General features: G+C 41.3%; 2 protein-coding genes and 1 long non-coding RNA gene across 3 annotated transcripts; 1 reads left to right on the forward strand and 2 right to left on the reverse strand.

Moving 5' to 3' along the window:
- The first annotated feature begins 376 nt into the window (after positions 1-376).
- On the forward strand, positions 377-1,801 carry LOC129832931 (uncharacterized). Its single transcript, XR_008756027.1, has 4 exons — positions 377-1,062; positions 1,149-1,211; positions 1,315-1,565; positions 1,668-1,801. It is a non-coding gene; the product is annotated as an uncharacterized LOC129832931 (long non-coding RNA).
- Positions 1,802-2,890: 1,089 nt separating this feature from the next.
- On the reverse strand, positions 2,891-6,417 carry LOC129832929 (gastrula zinc finger protein XlCGF57.1-like). The gene is made up of 2 exons (XM_055897062.1): positions 6,049-6,417; positions 2,891-4,933 (listed from the first exon to the last, which is right to left on the reverse strand). Exon 2 carries the CDS (start codon positions 4,757-4,759, stop codon positions 3,239-3,241), a length of 1,521 nt encoding a protein of 506 aa, XP_055753037.1. The 5' UTR covers positions 4,760-4,933; positions 6,049-6,417; the 3' UTR covers positions 2,891-3,238.
- A 7,028-nt stretch (positions 6,418-13,445) lies between these two features.
- Positions 13,446-23,111, reverse strand: LOC129832930 (uncharacterized). Its single transcript, XM_055897064.1, has 4 exons — positions 22,583-23,111; positions 18,329-18,634; positions 15,570-15,896; positions 13,446-15,268 (listed from the first exon to the last, which is right to left on the reverse strand). Exons 1-4 carry the CDS (start codon positions 22,929-22,931, stop codon positions 14,787-14,789), a joined length of 1,464 nt encoding a protein of 487 aa, XP_055753039.1. The 5' UTR covers positions 22,932-23,111; the 3' UTR covers positions 13,446-14,786.
- Positions 23,112-24,339: the final 1,228 nt, after the last annotated feature.

The raw sequence follows: 24,339 nt of genomic DNA on the forward strand, positions 1-24,339 counted from the left end.
TTCTGTTAGTCACATGTCTGTGGAACTTGTTCCGTTTATGTCTCAGTTGTTGAATCTTATGTTCAAATACTTACACATGTTAAGTTTGCTGAAAATAAACGCAGTTGACAGTGAGAGGACGTTTCTTTGTTGTTTCTGAGTTTAAATGAGCAGTCTTGTGGAAAACTAAAAGTCTAACTTGATGGAGCTTTCTTTTCCCAACACTCACTCCTCCAATAACAAACAACAACTCAAACAAATGTTGAACATTTGACAAAGAACACATTTTTGTTCATTTCAGTCAGTTTCCACTCACAAAATGCAGCAACACAGGTGGTGATTATATACAGGTATTTCACAGTTACATCTGTGTTTACTGTTAGGTACAATGTCCTTTTCATAAAACTATAAAAATGTGATATTATATGATCCAACTCCTAACGGTCCTATCTTGTCATTCTTGGATTTTTGATTGATGTTCACACTTTTCTCCACAGAGTGAGGTACTATCGAAAGAGGTGATGACCAGCACGGACATCCTGCAGAGCTCCTCCACAGAGATCCGAGATGTGAAGAGCACGCTGCAAGCTCTGCAGATTGGGTTCCAGACCTTGTTGAGCATGGTGGGATACTAGAAAATGACAATGTCCCCCGATGCAAAAACAAATTCTGTTGTGTTGAAAAGACCTAATTCGAAACATGCATTAACTTTTAGATGACTTTAGAGTGGGGTGATAAAGCAACACACAAGAAATTACAGAAATAATAACACTTTTTTGCATTCACATTTCTTGCTGTCCACCTGAAATCACATGATGTATCCATACCATATGCATTAAACTCATTGCCTTTCCTTTCGGTCACAGAAAGCATCAGTGGAAGGTAACCTCTTTGAGACAGAGCCGTTACTCCACCATGCCTAATTATCAGATACACGTCACCAGCATGGAGGAACAGTTGGGAAATCTCACGGCTTACATGAAGCGTCAGGGACACGAATTCCAGATGCTGCTGGACATCAAGACCAGGCTGGAGATGGAGATTGCGGAGTACAGGAGACTACTGGAAGGAGAGGGTAGTGAGGTGGGGTTAAAATATGAATAAAAGTTTTGAAGCTTTGTTTGTGAATGTTTATTTTTTATCCATCTCTTCTCTTATTTGTCTATCAGCGGTGGAATGTCCTCCAGCATGACCACGATGGGGAAAGTAGTGAACGGCAGGGATCGTCTGAGGTGGGAAAATGTTTGAAGTGAAATAACATTACAGTAATAAAGGTTTTGATGCCCTCTGGTATTTTAATTGAATTAACTTACTTTGCTCTTATATGTTTTGCAGTAACAGTGGAATGTCCTCATCCACCACAACCACGACCGTGATCACTAGGATGGAGGATAGAGGGGCTAGTCTGGACCTGGAGTGGGAAAACTATTAGGACTTAAAAATGTATGATATGCTGTTGGTTTTGTGGCAGTGCAATATTTAAATGTCATTCATCTCTTTATAACTTATGTGTCTTGTAGTAACATCGGTGGATGATACTCCCCCACAACCAAGACAGTGACCATGGTGGATGGGGAATCAATGTGGTGGGAAAATATTTTAAATGAAATAATTCATTAAACAAAAATTGAAATGAAAAATACAAGCTATAGGTTTGTGACTCACCGTCTCTCCTGTTTGTCTTGCAGCAGTAGCAGCTCCACGGTGGTATCTGTGATAAAGGAGGTGGTTGAGATGGCCTCATGCCATACCGAGTCACACACCGAATGAGGTTCTAGTCATAGCTGGGGTCAACCCAACTAAATCAACTAATAAAGCTATTCTTTATCACTACAACATGAATTCCATTCCTTTTCAAGATAAACCTGTTACATCTTAAACATAAGTGTGAGTTCTTGTGAATCTATTATAAAGGTATAATACTCAAGTAGCATGATATGTGGGTAAAATTCCATTCAAATTCAGCCAAAGATATTGTGAACCTACCAACTATGTCATGCTGGTGGTTGAAGGATAAAAATTATCAAATGACCTTGTCTGTGGTTACTGGTATCTTCATTCTGTATCTCAGAGCAAACATGTCTATAGAGCCATAGCAGTAGAATGTGCAATAATTAAGTGTTGTTATAACTAAGAATTATAGAAACGACCATGAAATCACATGCCAACAGGCAGTGGTGTAAAGTAAAATTACTTTAAAGTACTACTTAAGAATTTTTTTAGTGTATCTGTACTTTCTATTTTAGACAACTTTTACTTCACCACATTCCTAAAGAAAATAATGTACTTTTTACTCCAAACATTTTCCCTGACACCCAAAAATACGTATCAATAGAACATCCCTGGTTATCCCTACTGCCTCTGATCTGGACTCACGAAACACACATGCTTTGTATGTGTTGGAGCATACCCCTGGCTATCCATAAACGTAAAAAACATTAAAATTGTGCCATTTGGTTTGACTAATATGAGCAAATTGAAATGATTTATACTTTTACTTTTGATACTTAAGTGTATTTAAAACCAAATACTTTTACTCAAGTAGTATTTGCCTGGGTGACTTTCACTTGAGTCATTTTCAACTAAGGTATCTTTACTTTTACACAAACAACAAAGGAGTGAGGTAGTCAGCTTTTCTACAATGAAAATACTACAGTACCCATTTTAACTACATAAATGAATGTCCTATTACATAACAGCTAACTAGTAGTGGAAACATTACTGTAAAATATTACTACCGGTATCTATACTACTTTCTCAGATCTGTACACTTATAATAATGAGCATAGTGGCGATACAGTCAGGGTGCAACATTCGGTCTTGACCTGTTACCAATGCTCCAGTAAAGAGATTCATTTGCCACTCTGGTAGACAAGTTCATAATTCAGGACGAGACAAAAGAAAGGAGAGATTTGGTGTTGCATTAGTTTCTTTAATAATGAATTCCAGTACATGGTTAGGAATTACATGTTATCAATAAGGTTGTACACAATGAGTGATTTTTCTGGAGGAAACTGGAATGGCACTCACTACAACACAGATCAGACGAGATACAAAGTTTTCTATAAGTCCCTTAGTAACTTCACTGATCCCAACATAGACATTTGCATAATAGCAAATCAGTCAAGTTGACCCCCAAAGAACATAACGCAAAAAAGCACAAAATGTATGAAATGTAAGAAAAGTGTAAGGAAAAACATATATATATAGTATTTATATATAAAAAAAAGGAATAATACTTTGAAGAGGTTAAAGGTATTTAGCTACTATCAGTACTGCGGCTGCTGCTACCACCACTGCTGCTGGAGCTGCTCATGTCTGATCTCTCTCTTTTGTGAATTTGCTCATGTGCTTTGAGATGGCCTGACTGGCTGAAGTTCTTCCCACACTGGAGGCAGGCGAAAGGTCGCTCCCCAGTGTGGATTTGCTGGTGTGCTTTAAGATGTCCCAAACGGCCAAAGCTCTTACCGCACTGTGTGCAGCCGAATGGCCTCACCCCGGAATGTATCTTCTCGTGTGTTTTGAGGACCCCCGAGTTGCTGAATGTCTTCCCGCACTGAGAGCAGCAGTACGGTTTCTCACCAGTATGAATCTGCAGGTGGTTGTGGTAGCTCATTTCCTTGGTGAAGCTCTTCCCACAGTGTTGGCAGCAGAAAGGCCTCTCTCCGGTGTGGCTTAGCTGGTGGGCTTTGAGCTCCTTGGACTGACTGAAGCTCTTCCCACACTGAAGGCAACAGAAGGGCTTCTCGCCGGTGTGTAGACGCTGGTGTGAGCGGAGGTCATCTGCTTTGGTGAAGCCCTTGGGGCAGTGGGCACAGACGTAGGGTTTCTGACCCGTGTGAATGAGCTGGTGCCTCTTCAGGTTCCCTGCCTGGCCGAAGCTCTTGCCGCACTGCGAGCAGGTATATGGCCTCTCTCCTGTGTGAATACGCTGGTGTGTTTTGAGGTTCCCCAGAGTGCTGAAATTCTTCCCACACTGGGTGCAAGAGAAAGGCTTCTCACCACTGAGGTTACGAGGTTTGCGTGGGGTTGTGCTATGCCCTTTCGGGCTTGTGTGGCCTGGGCCTTTGCCAGCATGGGTGGACTGCAGCTCGTAGAGGCCTCCTGCGCCAGGGAACTCGTTGTCCAGTCTATGGCCTTCCATGACCCCGTCATGGCTGAGCTTGTTTAGCTCGGTCCGGAGCTCGGCCATGTGGATGGACTCTAGGCTCATCTCTGTCTTGATGTGGTTGGACATCAGGTTGGGCTCATACTCAGTCTTGATGGCCCCGAGCTCAGTGGTGTAATAACACTGCAGGTCGGCGTGCTGTTCCGACCTGATGTAGTCCAGGCTGTCGGACACGTGGGTGATGTAGTCGAACACCAGGCTGGGCTCGTAGTGAGACTTCATAGAATACGAGTCACTCTCGTACTCAGAGCTGTGGAAGCAGTGGAGGTCATGGACGTGGTGCTCAGACTTGATGTAGTCCAACCCACTGATCTCCATCTTGATCTGTTCGTGGCCCAGCTCCGCCGTGCTCAATGGCTGGATCTCTGACAGGTCCACGGTGCGGATGGGGTCCAGGTCGTCTGCAGGCTCAGTCTTCACGCAAGGCAGCATGACCATGGGCTCTGCAATCTCTGCCGCCAGCGTTCCGAGCGTGCTGCAGTCAGACGAGAGCAGGTGGAGGGTTGGCGAGGTGCACTCAGGCCGAAGTGTATCCAGCGGCAGTGAGCCACACTCTGATGCTTGCAGCGTGTCAAGTCCTAGCGTGATGCACTCTGTCTCTAACTCTGCCATGGCTGCAGAGTCCTTATGCACCCGTCTCCAGTTAGTCCCGTAATGGATCAGAGAATAGTACTACTTTGCCCTGAAAAGAGCCTTGGCCCACTTGAGTGTCCCTCTGATAGTACAGCTTGTTCTGATGCCAAGCCTTCTTCCTTGGGTTAGGAGCAACACCTATCTTTGAAGCCCCTGGAATGAAAGAAGACACGGGATATGAAATAATTCAGAGTAATACAAAATAAACAGGTCTGTCAACTCATAACATTGGCTTATAATTACACAAATAAAACAAGCACACAGAATACTAAAAAGACAACTACACATTGTTACACTGAATCACAATACCTAGTGGAAAGCAAGCTATATGTATGAGAAACACATACAGATGTGCAATGACAATAGAGATGTGCAAACTTCGAGAACTGTGTTCGTATTTTAACTGTACTGACATTCTAGAAAAATGAAGTAGGCCTTATATTTTTTAAGTTTTAATGATGGCTGGTGAGAAGTTGGCAGCCGAACGTCCTGAAATAGTTTTGGCTACTTCTAACTTCACAACATTCATGCTCATCAATTCGATTACTATACAATAACTCGCCTTGAAATCTAAGTAGCACATGCTACCAGAATTAAGGACTTTAATCTAAGATACAACATGGGTGTTCATGCAATACCTGCATGTTCTGACCAGCTAGGTAGGACGCCAAACCCGCCACGCACATCATGCACTAGTTGGCTGCAAGAATCTGGCGGTGATTTTTTTTTCTCACCCAGTTGGTTGAGGATGGCTATAAGCAAGTTATTTGTGTGACATATGAAGCGCTTACAACCAGCAAAAACTTCTCAGAGGGGTGATTTTTTTCACCGGCCAACTCTTTGCATTATTTTTAAAAGGGCATATTTCAGTTTACCAGCTGACTACTATCATACAAAGACAGGGCAAGATGCCATTTCTAGCTAACTAGCTAGCCAGTGGCCATCTTGTTTATCGCTAACGTCGATGCTGCTAGGTAGCTAGCTAGCTTTACAGATGCGCCTAACTAGCTCGATGACATGTAACGTTAGCTGGGAAGGAAAGAAAGTGGGACAGCTATACTGTACTGTTACTAGCTACTTTTTTAAAAATTAACTTTGAGCGTGCATCCTGGACCAGTGCAGGTAGTACTAGGCAAGTGTCGTTAAACTAAATAAATTGTGTCGAATTACGAAACCTGTGCTGGGCCATACACATTCACACACTGGCATATGAGAGAGGTGGAAAAATAAAGAAATCAGTCTAAAAACAGCAAGCTAGCAATAGCTACCTGCGGTTTCTCCGATTCATGGCTTTTTTAGCCTTCGGCTCGCCGTCGCCACAGTTGCTTGGCTTCAAACTGAACCCGACCCGCCACGTCCACCTCTACCGCGCAACCCTGCAGCCTCCGTATTGCTTTCTCTCCTTTCTTTCCCTTACTCCCTCTCTCTGTCATTGACTAATTCTGCTTCGTTTTCACTCTCTGTGTCGCTTTTCCTCGATGTTTCTGCTGTGCACTTCCGTCGTCTGATGTAAATGCGCGCGCAGCATGCATTCATCTCGCGTCATATATTGATATGAATTGTTGGCACTCGCAACATTGTATCATTCTCCACTGATCCATGGACTCGGCTTGTAAACGCAGTTGTAAATCAATCAGAGTATTGTCAAAGACCAGACACCACGCCCTGTCAGAGACCACTCTTGTAAATCGTCCAGGCTACGTCTTAGGCCAGTCTAGTGCTTGCAAAAACATTACAGACATGTTTTATGTATTTATTTATTTAACATGGCAAGACAGAACAAATTCTTATTTACAATGACGGCCTACACCGGCCAAACCCGGACGACGCTGGGCCACTTGTGGAACATAAAGCCAGTAACTGAACTATAAAGGAACGTCTTTGATTGTATTTTCCAATAACGTATATATAACATGTTTTAATTATTCATAAAACTTGACATACACTCAAAGTATACCAGTAGTTCAATAGTGTCTAACTTGCACTTTTTGTTGCAGTACTTCTCTCTGTTTCTACTTCTCTCCACTATTTATTGTTTAAATTACATGTTCACTCCAGATGTATATACCCATGACTAATAAAAGCAACACATGTCCAAATGGTTATATTTCATAGACATATTAGAGTTGGTAATAATAACTGGGTCCCTGATTTGAGTCAGAATTTGGGTCGCAGGAGGTATCGAGTGGGTCTTGGGTGTCTGAGTATTTTTTTGTTTTTTTGTTGTGAAAATGTCCAAATTGGGCCCAATTAGCCATTTTCCCTCCCCGGTGTCATGTGACTCGTTAGTGTTACAAGGTCTCAGGTGTGAATAGGGAGCAGGTGTGTTAAATTTGGTGTCATCGCTCTCACACTCCCTCATACTGACTGGTCACTGGAAGTTCAACATGGCACCTCATGGCAAAGAACTCGCTGAGGATCTGAAAAAAAGAATTGTTGTTCTACATAAAGATGGCCTGGGCTATAAGAAGATTGCCAAGACCCTGAAACTGAGCTGCAGCACGGTGGCCAAGACCATACAGAGGTTTAACTGGACAGGTTCCACTTAGAACAGGCCTCGCCATGGTCGACCAAAGAAGTTGAGTGCACGTGCTCAGCGTCATATCCAGAGGTTGTCTTTAGGAAATAGATGTATGAGTGCTGCCAGCATTGCTGCAGAGGTTGAAGGGGTGGGGGTCAGCCTGTCAGTGCTCAGACTATACACCGTACACTGCATCAAATTGATCTGCATGGCTGTCGTCCCAGAAGGAAGCCTCTTTTAAAGATGATGCACAAGAAAGCCTGCAAACAGTTTGCTGAAGACAAGCAGACTAAGGACATGGATTACTGGAACCATGTCCTGTGGTCTGATGAGACCAAGATAAACCTATTTGGTTCAGATGGTGTCAAGCGTGTGTGGCGGCAACTAGGTGAGGAGTACAAAGACAAGTGTGTCTTGCCTACAGTCAAGCATGGTGGTGGGAGTGTCATGGTCTGGGGCTGCATGAGTGCTGCCGGCACTGGGGAGCTACAGTTCATTGAGGGAACCATGAATGCCAACATGTACTGTGACATACTGAAGCAGAGCATGATCCCCTCCCTTTGGAGACTGGGCTGCAGGGCAGTAGCCAACATGATAACGACCCCAAACACACCTCCAAGACGACCACTGCCTTGCTAAAGAAGCTGAGGGTAAAGGTGATGGACTGGCCAAGCATGTCTCCAGACCTAAACCCTATTGAGCATCTGTGGGGCATCTTCAAACGGAAGGTGGAGGAGTGCAAGGTCTCTAACATCCACCAGCTCCGTGTTGTCGTCATGGAGGAGTGGAAGAGGACTCCAGTGGCAACCTGTGAAGCTCTGGTGAACTCCATGCCCAAGAGGGTTAAGGCAGTGCTGGAAAATGATGGCGGCCACACACAATATTGACACTTTGGGCCCAATTTGGACATTTTCACTTAGGGGTGTACACACTTTTGTTGCCAGCGGTTTAGACATTAAAAGGCTGTGTGAGTTATTTTGAGGGGACAGCAAATTTACACTGTTATACAAGCTGTACACTCACTACCTTACATTGTAGCAAAGTGTCATTTCTTCAGTGTTGTCACATGAAAAGATATACTCAAATATTTACAAAAATGTGAGTACTTTTGTTTACTCTCACTTTTGTGATATACTGTATATATTTTTAAAGAACCATAGTTAATGTCAGTTCTCACTTTACATGATTCTCAGTTATCTGAACCATGAGTGGTCAGATGTGTGTGGATGTGGACATTTTCTTCCATTAATCTCCCTCTAACCTGGACATCCGCCTCGTCCTTGTTCTGACCGGACATTCTGTAGTGGTTGCTACCGGCCTTAAGCCAGCACCTAAGATTGCTTATTGCATTCATGGTCCTTCGATTCTCTTCAACCCTACCCCTATTTTTCACCTTGGTTCATCATAACCATGTGTGTACACTACCTAAGAGTTATGTCCCAGAGCATATATTGGCTTTCCAAACAGGAAGCGATGGGACGGGGCAGAGTTCGCCCAAATAGAGCAGATTCCTATTTTCTCCGCTTCTCCTGAGCGGCTTTCACGTGCATCGCCGACCGCTCCGCTTGGATAGAATTCCGACCACTGCCTAGCTCCATTGAAAATAAATGCTAATCTCTGCTACAGCTTCCTGACTAAATACAATCCCAGAATATTACATGATTTTCAGGTTTACCTTAAATTGTATGAGAAATTGTCTCCCATCCCACATTTAGATCGTAATTACTTGGAAATTAAAATCTCATTGGATTCCATCCAAGTTTCAATTATCTTTTGGGTTTACTTTACCATCCCATGGCAAAATGAATAGAATTGTATGAAATGAATAATACAATTGCAAAATCTTTCCTCCGTCCCATGGTAAAAATGTGAATTGCAGCAAACTTGTTTTAAAACTGCAACATTTTCTCTCCGTTAAAATGTTTTGCTTGCAAGGTGGGGGGGGGGGGGGGGCTCAACAAAATGTCCCCCCAAAAGTGTGTGGATATGAACGTGGATATACAGACTGGTAAACCACTGTGGCCCCTCCATGATTTTTTCTGTGGACTCCACTCCCATCAAAGTTGCCAATCCCTGACCTAAATAATAAGGAAAACAATAAAAGGTTGATTGTTAACATTTATTCTTCTTACACTAAGAACCCAGTTGTTATTTTCTAATATGTATAACACAACGTCCCATTGCCTACATAATTATATTATCTTGGCAGAGTTGACTTGGCATGAATAGCATTTCAGAAGTGCTCTCTTGTTTTTAAGAAATACAGAACCCAAACTACTCTACAATTTGGCAAAATTTAGTTTCAGCATGCCGAATTAAAGGGTATACAGATGTAGGATCTTAATTTGATCACCCTGTTGCAGAATAACTTTATTGCAATGCAGGACATTTAAAATGTGTAAAGACTTCTGAAGTTTGTAATTTCCACTTAAAAATTTGACTTGATTTTCCCTTACAAAAAATGTATCAACCCCTACAAAAATGTCCATTTAATTATAATCCACATAGTTCGAATTTTCTGTTGCTGCAGCAAACTGGCTCAAATTAATATCTTACATCTGTATGTCCTACAAACCATCACATCTTATCAGAATATAATTGGGTGAAGAACTAAAACAATTTTACAATGCCACAAATGGAACATAAAATAAATAAAATCATTTTTTGAAATAATTGTTTAATTTGGATATCAATTTGAAATCTGCACATGTTCCCTGGATTACAAACATAATTCTAATACTTCTAAGAACAACCAAAATCATATTCTAAAAAAAAGAAAAAAAGAGTCCATTTAATTCCCTCTTTCAAAATGTTGCATCACAATTCAGTTTAAATCCCTTCTTTAATAATGTTGCACCTCCTTCACGTTTGGTTCAAATGAGGTTGAGGCTTTTACTCAGTTTATATTCTAAAAGGGAACCATTCAACCACTTTTCAGGAAATAGCCTAAATGTCTAGAAGCGGACACACAAGATTTCTTTACAATAATGCAATGCTCGATTGAATGCACTTCTTAATGACGACAAATCTGTGTGCATGCTCTTAGTAGGTTATAACTATATCCCTCTGTTACGTGCATAAGCATAATAGTTGTCTCTGTGACAAATGTGTGATATTAAATGTCCTACATTTCTGCAGTGAGCCATCTTTGCCAGGTAACTAAATAACATTTGTGTGGGTCCCATCAATGTTTGCAACCTTACAAACAGGTAACTGCCAAAATAAAGGAAACACCAACAGAGTGTCTTAATAGGGTGTTGGGCCACCACGACCCAGAACAGCTTCAATACACCTTGGCATAGAGTTCCAGACCCTTGTAGAATCTATCAGGGATGAGACACCATTCTTCCATGAGAAATAATTGTCCAATTGGGTTGAGATCTGGTGACTTAGACAGCCATGGCATATGGTTTACATCCTTTTCATGCTCTTCAAAAGATTCAGTGACCACTCGTGCCCTGTGGATGGGGGCATAACCATGGTAACCAATATAATGGCCTGCCCAGCATTTTTATACATGACCCTAAGCATGATGGGTTGTGAATGACTGGCTTTCAATATACTTTGTATCCCTCATTTACTCAAGTGTTTCCATTATTGTGGCAGTTATCTGTATGCCCATGTGACAAAGGAAGAGAATATGGCTTAATAGTGAACTGTTTTGGTAGGAATCCTTAAGGTTGTGCTAGTTAACGCTATTCTACTGTCATGCAGACATATGTGACAGTATTGAGGTAATTGTGTTTCAAATAACCAATTTGCTGTGTTTACTCTTTTCTGATATTCAAAATGAGGTATGGAGGTATTGTAAAGTAACAGAAAAAATAAAAGTGCTCTAAATTAGAAGAACGAGTGTCAGAATAGGCATTTGAAGAAAAGTGGTTTGGTGATTCATAAGCAAAAACGACAAAATTAGGCATTTGAACACAGTCGTCACAACTCTTTCAAGGGGTGTGTTAAAGTCTTGATTACACTTAGCGGGCATTAGAAGACAAAACATCAATGTGAGCGCAAAGTGCTAGATAGGAGAAAGACGGGGTCGGGATATGGCTAACATTGAAACGTAAAACAAATAAAGCAGATGTTGTCAAGTTTACAGTTCCAATGAATGTAGTTCAGACAATACTGATGCGTCACACCAATCTACTTGAAATTTGCAATTCGGCACTGTTCAAGGTTAGCTTACTGCGGAGCACAAACGTGTTTTGAGTGGTGATGTGTCTATACAAGACACTGCTTTTAGTGGGAATGAAGTGCACTATGTGAGTTCTAGATAGGACAAAGTATAGGCCAATCATCAATAGCAAGTGTGCAGCACTGGCTGCAGGTACAATCAGCAAAATACATTTTCTACCACTTAAAGCCTTTAAGGGTTTCTACAATGTTTCAGTCTTAGGCCGTGTTTACATAGTTAGGCCAATTATATTTTCCAATAATCAGTTCAGCTCTTTTGCCAATAATGCTCTTTGGCATTAGAGACCAGTCTTAAACAATTTAAAATCATCAATTTGCACATTGGTTACAACCCTGAAGTCAAGGAGGGAAATCCTCTCTCCATACATTGTATCTTATGAAAATGTGAATACGTTGCATGCAATTTCTTTAAATTGGTTACAGTTGAAGATGCGAGAGGCTGTGTACCAAACCATTTTTAAATTGTGCCCATGTAAACTTTGATGCTGGTTTGACCTGAATAAAAGACCCATATCTTTTGTAATCTATTGTCTTGTCAGATTCCGATAGAATTAGAACATATGGTCCTGATGGTTTCTGATACATAGTAATTCATCTACACTTGTCAAGGACTTACATGAGTTAAAGCACAAGGGAGTGTAAACTAAGATGTAATCTGTGGCTACAATTAAGCAAAATATGAAAAGGTAGCGCAGGAGCACAAATTCAGAACAGAGCTAGTACGACTAATTTAACAGAAAAAGTCAGTGGGCACGTGAGTACGACTACAATGGACTGGGACGTTGCCGTGGGTTTCCTGCTCTGGTGTAGAAGCCGGCCTGATGCCTTGAAAACAGAGCCACAGAAACAACCTTCCCTGAGGAAGACAAAACAAATCCAGTGGATTAGGGAAGAGATGAGTATTTCTTTTCAGCGATTGTTGTTTGAAGTGCACGTACATCAACAATAGGTTACTGGCTTCGCCATGAACATTACAATGGTCTCAATGGTACAGAGTATTGCTTGCTATTACATGCATGCTTTGTGCTGAGTGATTAACCATCATTTCAGTTATTTTTCAGTTTCTAAACAACTAATTGACTAATGGTAAAATTACTTGAATTCTTTTTTTTGTTTTACTCTGAGCTCAATGTGCACAATGCAACATTTCTCTAAAGATAAATCATATTAAGCCTAAACTGTGCGATATAGTAGGGAGTTGCAGTTTACAACAGGCCAAAGTACTACATTGTTTGGCACAGAAAATGTGGTAATTAACTACTATGACCATAATCCATTGCGTGCCTACTTGTCCCGCCTGTGTGTTTCGCTACGTTAGTGTGGGGCAGAGAGAGAAAGAGAGAATGTGCGATCAAGAGGGATAGAGAGCAGTTGCTTCACGAGGTATCTCTACCTGAAAATACATGATCTAAGTCATTGATAGTTGATATTCAGCAGTCATAAAAGTATGCGTTATTTACTTTGAAGAACTACTAAAATAGTAATTGTCAGACAGCATAGGCAGCAGCTCTAGAGATTTGAGATGACTTGGAATGAAATAAAGCCATCAAATAAAACAAATGTGATATACACAACTTAAATATTTTATTAAACTAAAGTCATGCAAATAAATGGTTAATAAGTGTTAAGCAGTATCATGTGACTTTAATTGTTTTTCTGTCTTACAGCATTCAACCCACAATGCATTTATTAATGTTTTTTATTTAAAAACCGAACCGAAACTAAACCGACCTCAAAAAGCACTTATCGCTCAGCACTACAAGCTGCAGACGCATCTACAAGAGACAAAGCACAATCAAAACGGGAAGACGCTACGATACTTAAGGAATCTGGCAGAGGGGCTTAAACAGTGTTTGCCTCCCAAGATATCTGTAGAAAAGCAAAGGGCAATCCTGCAAACACCAGGAAGTCTCAAATCTATACAACCCGGCCCCCCCCCCCCCCCCCCCCCCCACCCATCCATTAGAATGCCCCTCCCTTCAATATTTTATGTTCCAACAAAGTATTCTGGTAGGCATGGCGATTTGAGCAGAAACAATATTCCTGATGTCCAATCAGATGCTCCACATGCATTTGACTCATCCAGAGGTCAAACATGACAAATAAAACAAACCAAAAAGTGTGTTTTATCAATGTGGTATTTCTATACTTCCCATGACACTTGAAAACCCAGCCTGCACAATCAGCACGAGGGCGAGTTTCCATTCTTTCCCTCACTTTATCTTCGTAGACTTGTCAGGAATGGTCCTTCCAGGGCAGACATGGATAGGATGTAGAAAAGCCCAAGAGGGACCACTGTGCCACGTCAGTCACACAGCTTGTGCAAGTCATCAACTAGAGGTCTGTAGGCTTGTGATTCAGGAGTAAATTGCACGATGTTCTAAATTGTTCGGAATCTGTGGATCTTAAAAAAAAAAAAAAGGGCTACCAATGTAACAATACCTTTATCAAAATTAGAATATTTGACTGTTTAAAGGAGGTATTTATGTTGAGTGAAAAAATACAAATACTGTCAAGTGAGGACTGTAAATAGTGAATTGCATGAAGGTAAAGAGAAATACCAGGTTCTTTCCACCTGCACAGAGATTCACATTCAGAGATAAGCAAAACAAAGGTATTACCTCTGCTATCGACTCCAGCAGTCCGTCTCTCTCCCCTTTACCCTGGGCACATATGCCCTTTGAAATTGAGTCACTGCTTGTAGCACCGGGAAAAAGATGAGACAATGCTTCTGCCACTGAAAGATACAATTCTCACAAATCAGTGTAATGTTTATTGAAGTTGCCGTCCACAAAAGCCAAGATTATGGCCTCCGGTATAGCAAATAACCTTGATGTGAAATAATAAAGCACAGAGAGACCAGTTTGATATTCCAAAAATGTAGAAAGGTATATATTGAGAAAAGTAAAAAGATCACTTAAAAATGTAACTTCATTGTTTGTTGTGAGCGCCACTGTCCCATGCTATAGAGAATGTACAATGGCGATACATACTAACCACAACTACCAGCGAGATCCAAACTATTACAAAGTATTTACCTTGTCGCCACATGTAAGAAATCAAAATGGTGGTAACAATTAAGAAACAGCAGTCAGCAAAACTGTACCTGGAAAAAATGCCTCCGATTCCAGACTTAAGGTACTTAAAAGTCAACTCATGTATGAACTCGAGTACCGGTGACAATCCTGCTACTGATATGGCTATGTGAGATATGGACTGAAGATCGACTTTGATTCCAATTCTCCTTTCTTTTTTTTTTGCTTCAATCTTCCAATTCCCTTTTCCACCTGCTCAAGACTTTTTCCCAGTGTGTGTTCGTAAGTGCGCCTGTAGCCGGGATGCCTGATGGAAGCGTTTCCCGCACTCGGAACAGCAGATTGCTGTCGCCAGTGCTGTGCTGATATGAGTCTGCTGGTGAGTTTTCAGGAGCGGCGCTCGGCTGAACTTCTTGCCGCATACTTTACACTCGTAACCCTTCCTGCCTTTGAGAGGCACGGTCTTCACCTTTGAGTCCAGCGTCGTTGTCCCTTTGTCTTCCTTCTCTTCGTCTTCCTCCTCCTCCTCCTCCTGTGAAACAGCAACCTTTTTCTTGGGAGGAGATGGGCAGCTCTGGTTAGGCGATTCTGTGTTTTGCCGGCGCACAGCTACTCTGCCAGGTGAAGCGTCGGAGAGCAGGGCGATGGTTTCCATGGTGTTCTCGTCTTCCTCTAGGAGCTGAGCGGGGAGTGTGAGGAGCCGATGAAGCATCGACGGAGACCTGAGGGACTCCTCAACTGAAACATAGACGGAGGGATAGAAAGAGACCAAAAAATTGTGAGTGAAATGAAGATTATAGGCAATAAAGGGTGACAGATTTTAATAATAGGGGAAGGAAATCCAATTGGTCCAAGAGGATGTGACAATGAAGCTACAGCCATCTTATTTTGTACAAGACTCAGAGAATAAACATTAAGGAGAACAGATGCCTGAATATAATACAAAATTAAGCATAAAGAGTCATGGGACTTAAGAGTAAGTGTGCACATAACTGGCCATGTCACGTAGGGATATCATTTCAGTACTTCCCATGCGCACCTGTGGCTGTGGTGCTTATGGTAGCAGAAGGGTCTTGCGGAGTGTCCAAGGTCGAGGAGAGGACCTCCATGTCCTCCAGAGGCATCCACTGGGGTTCTTGCAGGGGGCTGGTGGGGGTGGGCTCCAGGTTCTCACGGATCAGAGCGTTCAGACTGGGGAAGGAGCCCACAATCCCCAGCCCAGATCCCCCGGTTCTCTCCTCACCCCCCTTCCCTGAAGCCAGCTCTTTGATTTGCCACAGGTCGCTGCACCACTTCTGCCCAAACACCTTGTCCAGGATGGGGACCCAGTCCTGGGCTACGGTCAGGACAGCCTGCTTGTCACTGTCTACACACAGAGGGGGAGAAAGAGCAACAGATCTGAGAACAAGACAAACCTGAACTGGAAAACAAATACAATTCATACAGGCTGTGGTCCAGACAGCTTTCTTGTCACTGTCTGCACAGAGGGGGAGAAAGAGACGAAATAAACTTGAACAAGACAACTGAACTGGAACGAAAGTGCAAAACGCGTGCACGTTTGTGTTTGTACATCATTGCACCTGAAGAAGCAGGTAACAAATTTCAGTGATTATTTCCATCACTATAGAAGTCATTTCTAATGTCGTACATTTTAATATTGATCAATTTGACAAAAATGCTTACATTAAGAGACCCAAGGCAATATACACATAGGAAGTGTTTGTTTGCTGATACTGAACCAGCTTAATAATATCTAAGCACTATTACTAGCACAAGTATAAGACTGGACTCTTAGAGTAGAGGGAAGCCTATATCTGCTGTACATGGCATGACGCCATATATACTGTAACAGATTGCAGGCGCTTAACTGGAGCAACTATTTGGCACTGACACGGTTAATAGTTAACTATAAAAGGTGAGCTTCAGCTCCCATTTTGACAGCTACTAAATAGGTCAATTGACCAGTTCAACTGAGACTGGTGTTGTGTGCAAGGCATGGCTTATAACGTGGTTATGAAACACATGAACATTTTTATTTCGAAAATGGGGCCTCACGAGCTCTGGTTAGTCCATATTGACTCCTATTCAAAATGTTTTTGTGTGTGTTTTACAGTCTGACTTCTTGGCCACAAGCATATTTTCAGCACCAGAAATTAAGGGAACACTTAATTTGTTTCAATTTCAAGTGTTTACTCAGACATAACATGGTCATTGTGTACTTTCTGGCAATTCAAAGAATTCAACACAATTGGTAACCAACTGGTATGTACTGGCACTTGTTTCAATGTAGAATGACTCCCAAAATAACCTTCATTATTAGGTCATTACCAATTTATCAAATAAGCAAAAATAGCAGCTTGTAAAATCAAGCATACCCGAGATTAACAATAGCCTTGTATTCAACTTAATATGTTGTGTAAATCCATTCGAATTCAATCACTTTTTGACAGCATCCCTTTTAATTTAAACAAAACTTTCCACACGTGTTTGCCCATGGACAAAGTGGTCAGAAAGTTACTTTTTGGATGCATTCAGGAGAGAAAGGTCCTCAAAGTTGACCCATTTTTCATACCATGAGACATCCATGTCTTCATCACTGGAAAAGATAAATGGTTGAGCTAGATATCATTTAAAAGCCTAGAAAAACAGGGTTGTCTATTTTATAAGTTCTTGAGAACAAATGTAAAAAGAAATGTTTTAAAAAAATTATTCTTCGTATTATCATGTTGTAGCTCAGACCCTAGTTTACATTATCTGAGGTTATGTCGTGCCCGCCATCAGTTGAGACACAACATGCTCTTAAATACAGGTTGGGTGTCATTTCAATCATAGAGAAATAAGTCATAGAATGGACATATCCCTTCAGATCACTGCAATTTAGCTGCTACACCATTGAAATTTAAATGGAATATTTTACTTCTAATTAGTACCATAAAGGTGGCCACCGGTCCATCCAATGTCAAATGTCAACTTTTAAATGGTCATGTCTATTCTGTAATCTATATTTCAAATTGGTTTCCTATGGAGGATTGATAGTATAATTTAAAGCAGATATTCCCATTCATGTCAACATTGTCAGAAGTGTGGACCTCCAACCATCTTTGTGGTACCATTCAAATGTAGAAATGTCCATTTTATTCCAGTTTAAGTACAGTTATCAGCTAAAACATGACAACCGATAGTGGGCACACTACAAAAACCTCAGATTATGTAAAATAGGGGCTAAGATACAACACGTGAATATGAAAAACCACTTTACGTGTTTTTAGATAATTGAGGTAAAAAAATCACACTTTATTTAAAAAAATAAATTCTGGACATTTTCCAATTTATTGACAACCCTGTTTGTAGGTTTTTAAAATGAAACTCAACCGTTTATCTTTTCCAGTGATGAAGACATGGATGCCTCATGGTATTTTCTGAGCACATCTACAACAGGTAAATATGTTTGGAAGGTTTCGTTCAAATCAAAAGGGCTTCTGTCAAAAAGTGATTGAATTCAACTGGATTTACCCTGTGGCATTGCAAGTTGCAACTTGAAACCATATGAACAGGAAGTTACTGGCCTCTCATAAGTAATTTAATGTATAGGCAGAGGAGGTGCCGAGCAGTGGCCGTACTGTGGTACTTTCCACCCCTACATTTTCGATAACAAAGCATAACCTCCAGTGCTGTGGGATTTGACTGGTATCCTAGCAAACTTCCCTTTTATGTGTGTGTCACATTTGGGGCTGTAAATAAAGCATGCAGTTGATTGTCATGTTGACTAGAACATCATTTTAATGTTAAAACACAGACCATTTGTTGTCTCTGTTTGCTCCCTTTGTCCCCGGACAATTTTGACTGTGACGTTTCTGGATTCCTGCCTAGTGTCCTCTGAGCCGCTGGGAAATGCTGTGTTGTTTTCCGACCCACACCTCCTCGACACTCCACCCTTCCCGTTCTCCTGGTGAGCCACACGGCGTAACTGCTCCTCCAGAACGCTGTGCTCCCGCTCTTTCTTGGTCATCTCCAGGAGCAGGTCATCGAAACTGGCCTCCACGATTTTGGTCAGCTCGCACACAGCAAACTCCAGCACATGCTCCATGACCATCTTTAGCTGACCTGCAGAGAAGGAAGCAGAGACAAAATAGTTATAATGAAAGACAGTAGGCTAATTCTGATAAGGAAATAGATCAGTAAATAATGGAGAGGAGAGTAGAAATAAAAACCTGTTGTGAGTTAAGAGGAAATTATTAGGCAAAGGCTGGTATGTTTGTAGATCGTGACATTTGAAAGTTGGCACCGATTTAAGGTTAAAAAAAATAATAATAATGTAAATCACATTGCGCACAATGCTCTCATTCTAGGATATTTGTTGAACAAAGTAGGCAAAAACAACCCTGTATCCTTGCAGGGAAACTGCTCTCCAAAACGACTCTTTTTACTATGTAAATGACTAGGGTTTCAATTATTTGTGTAGAGGATTTAATCAAATAACACATGTATTCTGCAATGAAATCACAAGCCACACTATTTCCAAACTTGGTTTGGGGAAAATGGCGTCTCATCCATTTCAAATGTTAAGGTTTCTTTTTGGCTCAGCCATTAGAATTGGAAAAATAACAGCCATGGAGTCCTTTTGAATCCAGTCCAAAACACCGAAAAAAAAATCATCCCATAGAGTTTTACTTGGCATCCTTTGAGATCAACCACTTTTTAGTGACCAGCAATGGGTATTAACTTTCGCCTGTGCAATACAACGACTCAAAAGTTACAGATATCAGCCATGTTAAATGTCTCGATTGAATTGTTGTAGCACTGCCAGTGTGAAAATCACTTGATTGATAACAACCACATGAGACCCAGAAAAGACATGTCTAAGGGACAGATTTGAGCTTTCCTTATAAATGCCAATTTCTCAATTTTTGATTGGTTGCTGTTACAAATACACCAATCAAAGACTGTTTAAATGTGAGGCAGGATTTATTGGGCACTTCATTCATGGTGGCAATGACAATAAATGTGTTATATTCAATACGAGTGAATTACTATAATTAAGTCTCCTACTTTTATAGAGCAGTAAAAAATATTTAAGGGAATCCTTTATAATACCATGAGAAGGCTTCATTGCTCAGATAGCTCGGTCACATCCCCCTTTGCAATAGGTATAATTTGGGAGCGGTAAACATTCCCTTGAAGTAATCAAGGGAGTTTTCACAGATCCCATAATGGTTTTGAAGCTAAATCAAATTACCACACTTGATATTTTCAAACATATCCAATCACAGACAAAATACGCTTTCCGTTGCACACACTGTCGTGCAAATATCTCCATGATGATATCTGACAAATGAGCTAGACTACTCTTTCCAAGAATTAACACCTGTGTAGTAGAAAGCCTAGGCCTAGCCGACATGCTGAATCATACAATGGCCTACACACACACACACGATGACTCTCACCCTCTGTTCTTAACCACAAGTTGTGCAAAACATTTTACATATCCATCACCACACATAGGTAGCGTTAGGTCTTAGTTACAGATAAAGCTGAGAAGAAACGGAACTACTTAGTCATTGATCACGGTTTCGTGCGCACAATAATAAGATTGTGGATAGTCAGATTAATAGACTAGATTGTTTAAAGATGCACTACGCAGAAATCGCTCCGCCATTTCCTGGGTGCTAAAATTCTAATAGTTAACCTAATTTCAGTTTGTGACAAAACAAGCAAACATAGTGTTGAGAGTAATTGTACCATCCCAACTGCTGTGAAAGATATTTTCCATGAAGCTGGTGTACAAAACCGAAAGTAAAAGATGATAAATCGAAACTTAAGAATGTGAATAATAGAAAATAACACACATTGAACAGATCTACCGCCTCTTAGACTTGACAGATATATAAAACTCACATTTCTATGTGAATTTGGTCAGGATGCCCAAAAAGTGAAATATTGCAGCTTTAAAATGTTTACATGCTCTGAAGAATAACAATTTCACTAATAATCTTATTTACATGGACATCTGAAATCAGGCTTTTGATGGGACTTTTGATAAATCGCCGTTCAAAATAAACATTCTACCACAGTGACCATGTTATTTTTGCGAAGACTATTTTGTTCTGAGGTTGGACATAACGTGTGTATGTGAAAACTATTTCTAAGATGCATACTTTCAGTTTTTCCAAACTCAATTCACTTGTGCATAAAAAGAAGGCTTGCACTCCTGGTGCTGGCAAACGTAGACCAAATACACTGCTGGAACGCCAATTAAGTTGTTTTACATGTCTTAAATATTTTAAAGATTGCTCAGAAAACCAGGTGTTTTAATCAACATATGCTTACTTCGATTATGACCTTACCGATTAAGATAAGCAAGGTGTTTACATTATTAATGCCATACTCAGCCTTCTGCCATAATCAGTTTCATATAAAATGATTAGTGTACATGTAAACGTACTCATTGATGTGATTTGACTAAAGTAGGAGTGGGATGGCAACTGCTTTAAAGCTGTGGTGAGCAGCAGAGCACCAAGCTGCTGCAGACAATGACAGCATAGGCGTAGTTGGTTTCTGGCAACCTTAGATCATCTACAATGCCGCTTGACAAAGCAAACAGGGTTTTACACACACGGATTTACAGAACTAGAAAAGAGAATGGATTACATGTCCAAATCCCTGAGGAAGAAAACAAATCAAGTTGGAAATCAAGTGTGAAAACGTTATGGTCTCTACAATTAACCCTTTTTGTTAAAACCACAGGATATAAATAGTAAGTGAGCTGAGTCAGAGGGGTTGAAGCCTACTAGCCTAATTGTTGCATTGTGAAAGTATGACATCATGCACTGTATGAGTAGCTACCTGTGTGGGTGTCTGAAGGATGAATGTTGCTGCCAGGTTTCATTTACCTACAACATCAAAATGGCCTCCCTGGCCGTCACAACTTAAATATCCTAATAAGTGGCGAGATACAGCTCCAGCCTCAGCTTTGTCCAAAATGTGCAAATTGAGTTGAAGGTCTGCCAATGGCCTCAGCATTTTGGTGTCTCCTCCACCCGCCATTTAATATCTCACACCCCTCCTCTCCCTAAATGTATCCCCTCTGAGAACTGAGTGGGTGTGATTTGCGCTTGTGACTGTCATTGGAGAATTATTGGGGGGGGGGGGGGGGGTAAAGGCATCATATCCTTTGCTGCCACTGCTAAGTAAAGGCTCAACAACAATAACGTCATTGCTTTACCAACCACTGATAGTCCTCTCATCCCAACCCATCTTCAATTACAGAGAAGAATGTAGGAAGGGATGCATGTTGCAGTAGTCAATAAGTAGGCCTATCATTTTTACCGATAGGAAAAATGAATGGGGATGGATGTGCAGCCTTTCAGTGAACCGTTTGCTTGACACAACCAGTGACAAGGTTGGTGATGTTGTCACTGGTTCTCAACCTACAACGTGTACATTGTAACAATCTCAATGGCAACAATGTCACCGCAGATGACAAATTGGCCTCGACACATAATTATTGTTAAGTGTACACCTCGAGACAAGGGCCCATTGTAAGCGTTCACAAGGACACATGCCCGAGTCAAATAAAACCCAAGTCAAACAAAGAAACCAAGGTAATAGAACCACATTGAAAACGACCGTTTTTAATATCCTGAAGATTTTACCACACATGTCATTAATTCTCAGCGTGCTGCAGGCTACTACTGCACGTCATATTTACATATCAACTCTGGTTATTATTATCAAGCTTTTTCCGCTCTATGCGGATGCCTATACCAGGATGCTGTGCTTTGTCCTGTTGTTGTTGATTTCGCCACTATATGTAAAAGGAGTGTGTGAATACGTTGTGCCACAGAAACATAAACAAACAGTCGGCGGTCAAACTGACTGTAGGGCTACAGAATGGAGTTATTGCCTTGTTTCAAATGTATAAACCGCTAGGTTCCTTGGGAGTAAACTTGCCTAACTAGCAACCTTACCTAACTAGTAACCTTACCTAACTAGCAACCTTACCTAACTAGCAACCTTACCTAACTAGCAACCTTACCTAACTAGCTACCTTACCCACTACTCGTCCTTTTTGATCCAGTCTTTGAGTGTTTTCGTGCACGCCGCGCTCTGTGCTGTGGCTGGGGGTGTGTGTCTCCGGCTTTGTTCGATCGGTGGCCGCGTTGTCCTCCATGCCACCGTTGAACGCGGCTCCATTTTCTACCCCATTACATTCAAACTCCAGTGATTGAAGCTTTAACTTAAGTCGTTGGTTTTCTTGTTCTTTGGCGGCCGTTTTCATTAACACAGAATTCAAGCTTGACCCAACAGTCTTGGTTATTTCCTGGACTGCGAGTTGCACTACTTGCTCTAGTGCAGATTCCAGCTGACCTTGAAAAAACGAAATGTATACGGCGCCGTTCATGATTTCGTCCGTTTTGGTGGAAGACCTCTTTCATTCTTTCACCCACATCCCCAAAATATAAAATAGAAGTCAGCGCACAACTGATTCACACAGAGAACTAGCTACCTCTATCAACGCATCATGTGTGTACACCCCTTGGATGCTACCGTAGTATCACTAGTGCAAACGCAATGTGTTTCCCGTATCTCATTCATGACAATTGTGTTTCCAGTCCGGAGAGGGTATAGGGACACGCCTGCTGCCTACATTTATGTCGTAGGATATGTCGTGCACCTGAGAGCGCAGTGTGGAGACGAATCGACTCGGTTAAGTCAGTCGTCCTGATAAACCCTTTTCAGCTAGTTTATGCTGACTAGCATACAACTATACTGAACAAAAATATAAACGCAACATGTAAGTGTTAGTGCCATGTTTCACGAGCTGAAATAAAACATCACAGAAATGTTCCATAGGCACACAAAGCTTATTTTTCTCAAATATTTTTCACAAAATTGCTTACAACCCTGTTAGTAAGCATTTCTCCTTTGCCAAGGTAATACATCCACCTGACAAGTGTGGCATATAAAGAAGCTGATTAAACAGCATGATAATTAAACAGGTGCACCTTGTGCTGGGGAAAATAAAAGGCCACTAAAATGTGCAGTTTTGTCACACAACACAATGCCACAGATGTGAAGTTGAGGGAGTGTGCAATTGGCATGATGACTGCAGGAATGTCCACCAGAGCTGTTGCCATAGAATTGAATGTTCATTTCTGTACCATAAGCTGCCTCCAATGTCATTTTAGAGAATTTGGCAGTACGTTCAACCAGCCCCTCACTAATCATGCCAGCCCAGGACCTCCACATCCGGCTTCTTCATCTGTGGGATTGTCTGAGACCAGCCACTCGGACAGCTGATGAAACTGAGAAGTATTTCTGTCTGTGGGGGAAAACTTATTCTGATTGGCTGGGCCTGGCTCCCCCAGTGAGTGGGCCTATGCCCTCCCAGGCCCACCCATGGCTGTGCCCCTGCTCAGTCATGTGAAATCCAGGGCCATAGTGTCTAACGAATTTATTTCAATTGACTGATTTCCATATATGAGCTGTAACTTAGTCAAATTGTTGAAATTGTTGCATGTTGCGTTCATATTTTTGTTCAGTATAGTTAAGAAACTAAAAGAAAGTTATGTTTATTTCGATGGGCAAGGAGAAATAACATATAGAAACGTCACTATCTCCAATTTGGTCCATCCCACTTGATTTTACTTCGAGTAGTAGGATTGCAGCCTACACGACAAATATTGGTAGTAACCATTTGGATGCCACCGTCATACGGTCTACACTGCTCAAATGGGTGAGTTTGCACTGCAAGCCGACAGACAACACAACACAGGGCACACTTCGCTCCCGCAGTAAGGAGGGGGAAG

This window comes from Salvelinus fontinalis, chromosome 34 (genome assembly GCF_029448725.1).
Source record: "Salvelinus fontinalis isolate EN_2023a chromosome 34, ASM2944872v1, whole genome shotgun sequence".
Taxonomy (NCBI): Eukaryota; Metazoa; Chordata; class Actinopteri; order Salmoniformes; family Salmonidae; genus Salvelinus; species Salvelinus fontinalis.

What these genes read in the sequence shown, in the direction of transcription:
- LOC129832930 (XM_055897064.1), bottom strand. Translation starts at nt 22,931, where the DNA reads ATGAACGGCGCCGTATACATTTCGTTTTTTCAAGGTCAGCTGGAATCT. An exon ending in TCAAAAAGGACGAGTAGTGG is followed by an intron (nt 18,635 to 22,582) that starts GTAAGGTAGCTA and finishes CCTTCTCTGCAG; the next exon opens with GTCAGCTAAAGATGGTCATG. An exon ending in GCAAACAGAGACAACAAATG is followed by an intron (nt 15,897 to 18,328) that starts GTCTGTGTTTTA and finishes CTCTGTGTGTAG; the next exon opens with ACAGTGACAAGCAGGCTGTC.
- LOC129832929 (XM_055897062.1), bottom strand. Translation starts at nt 4,759, where the DNA reads ATGGCAGAGTTAGAGACAGAGTGCATCACGCTAGGACTTGACACGCTG.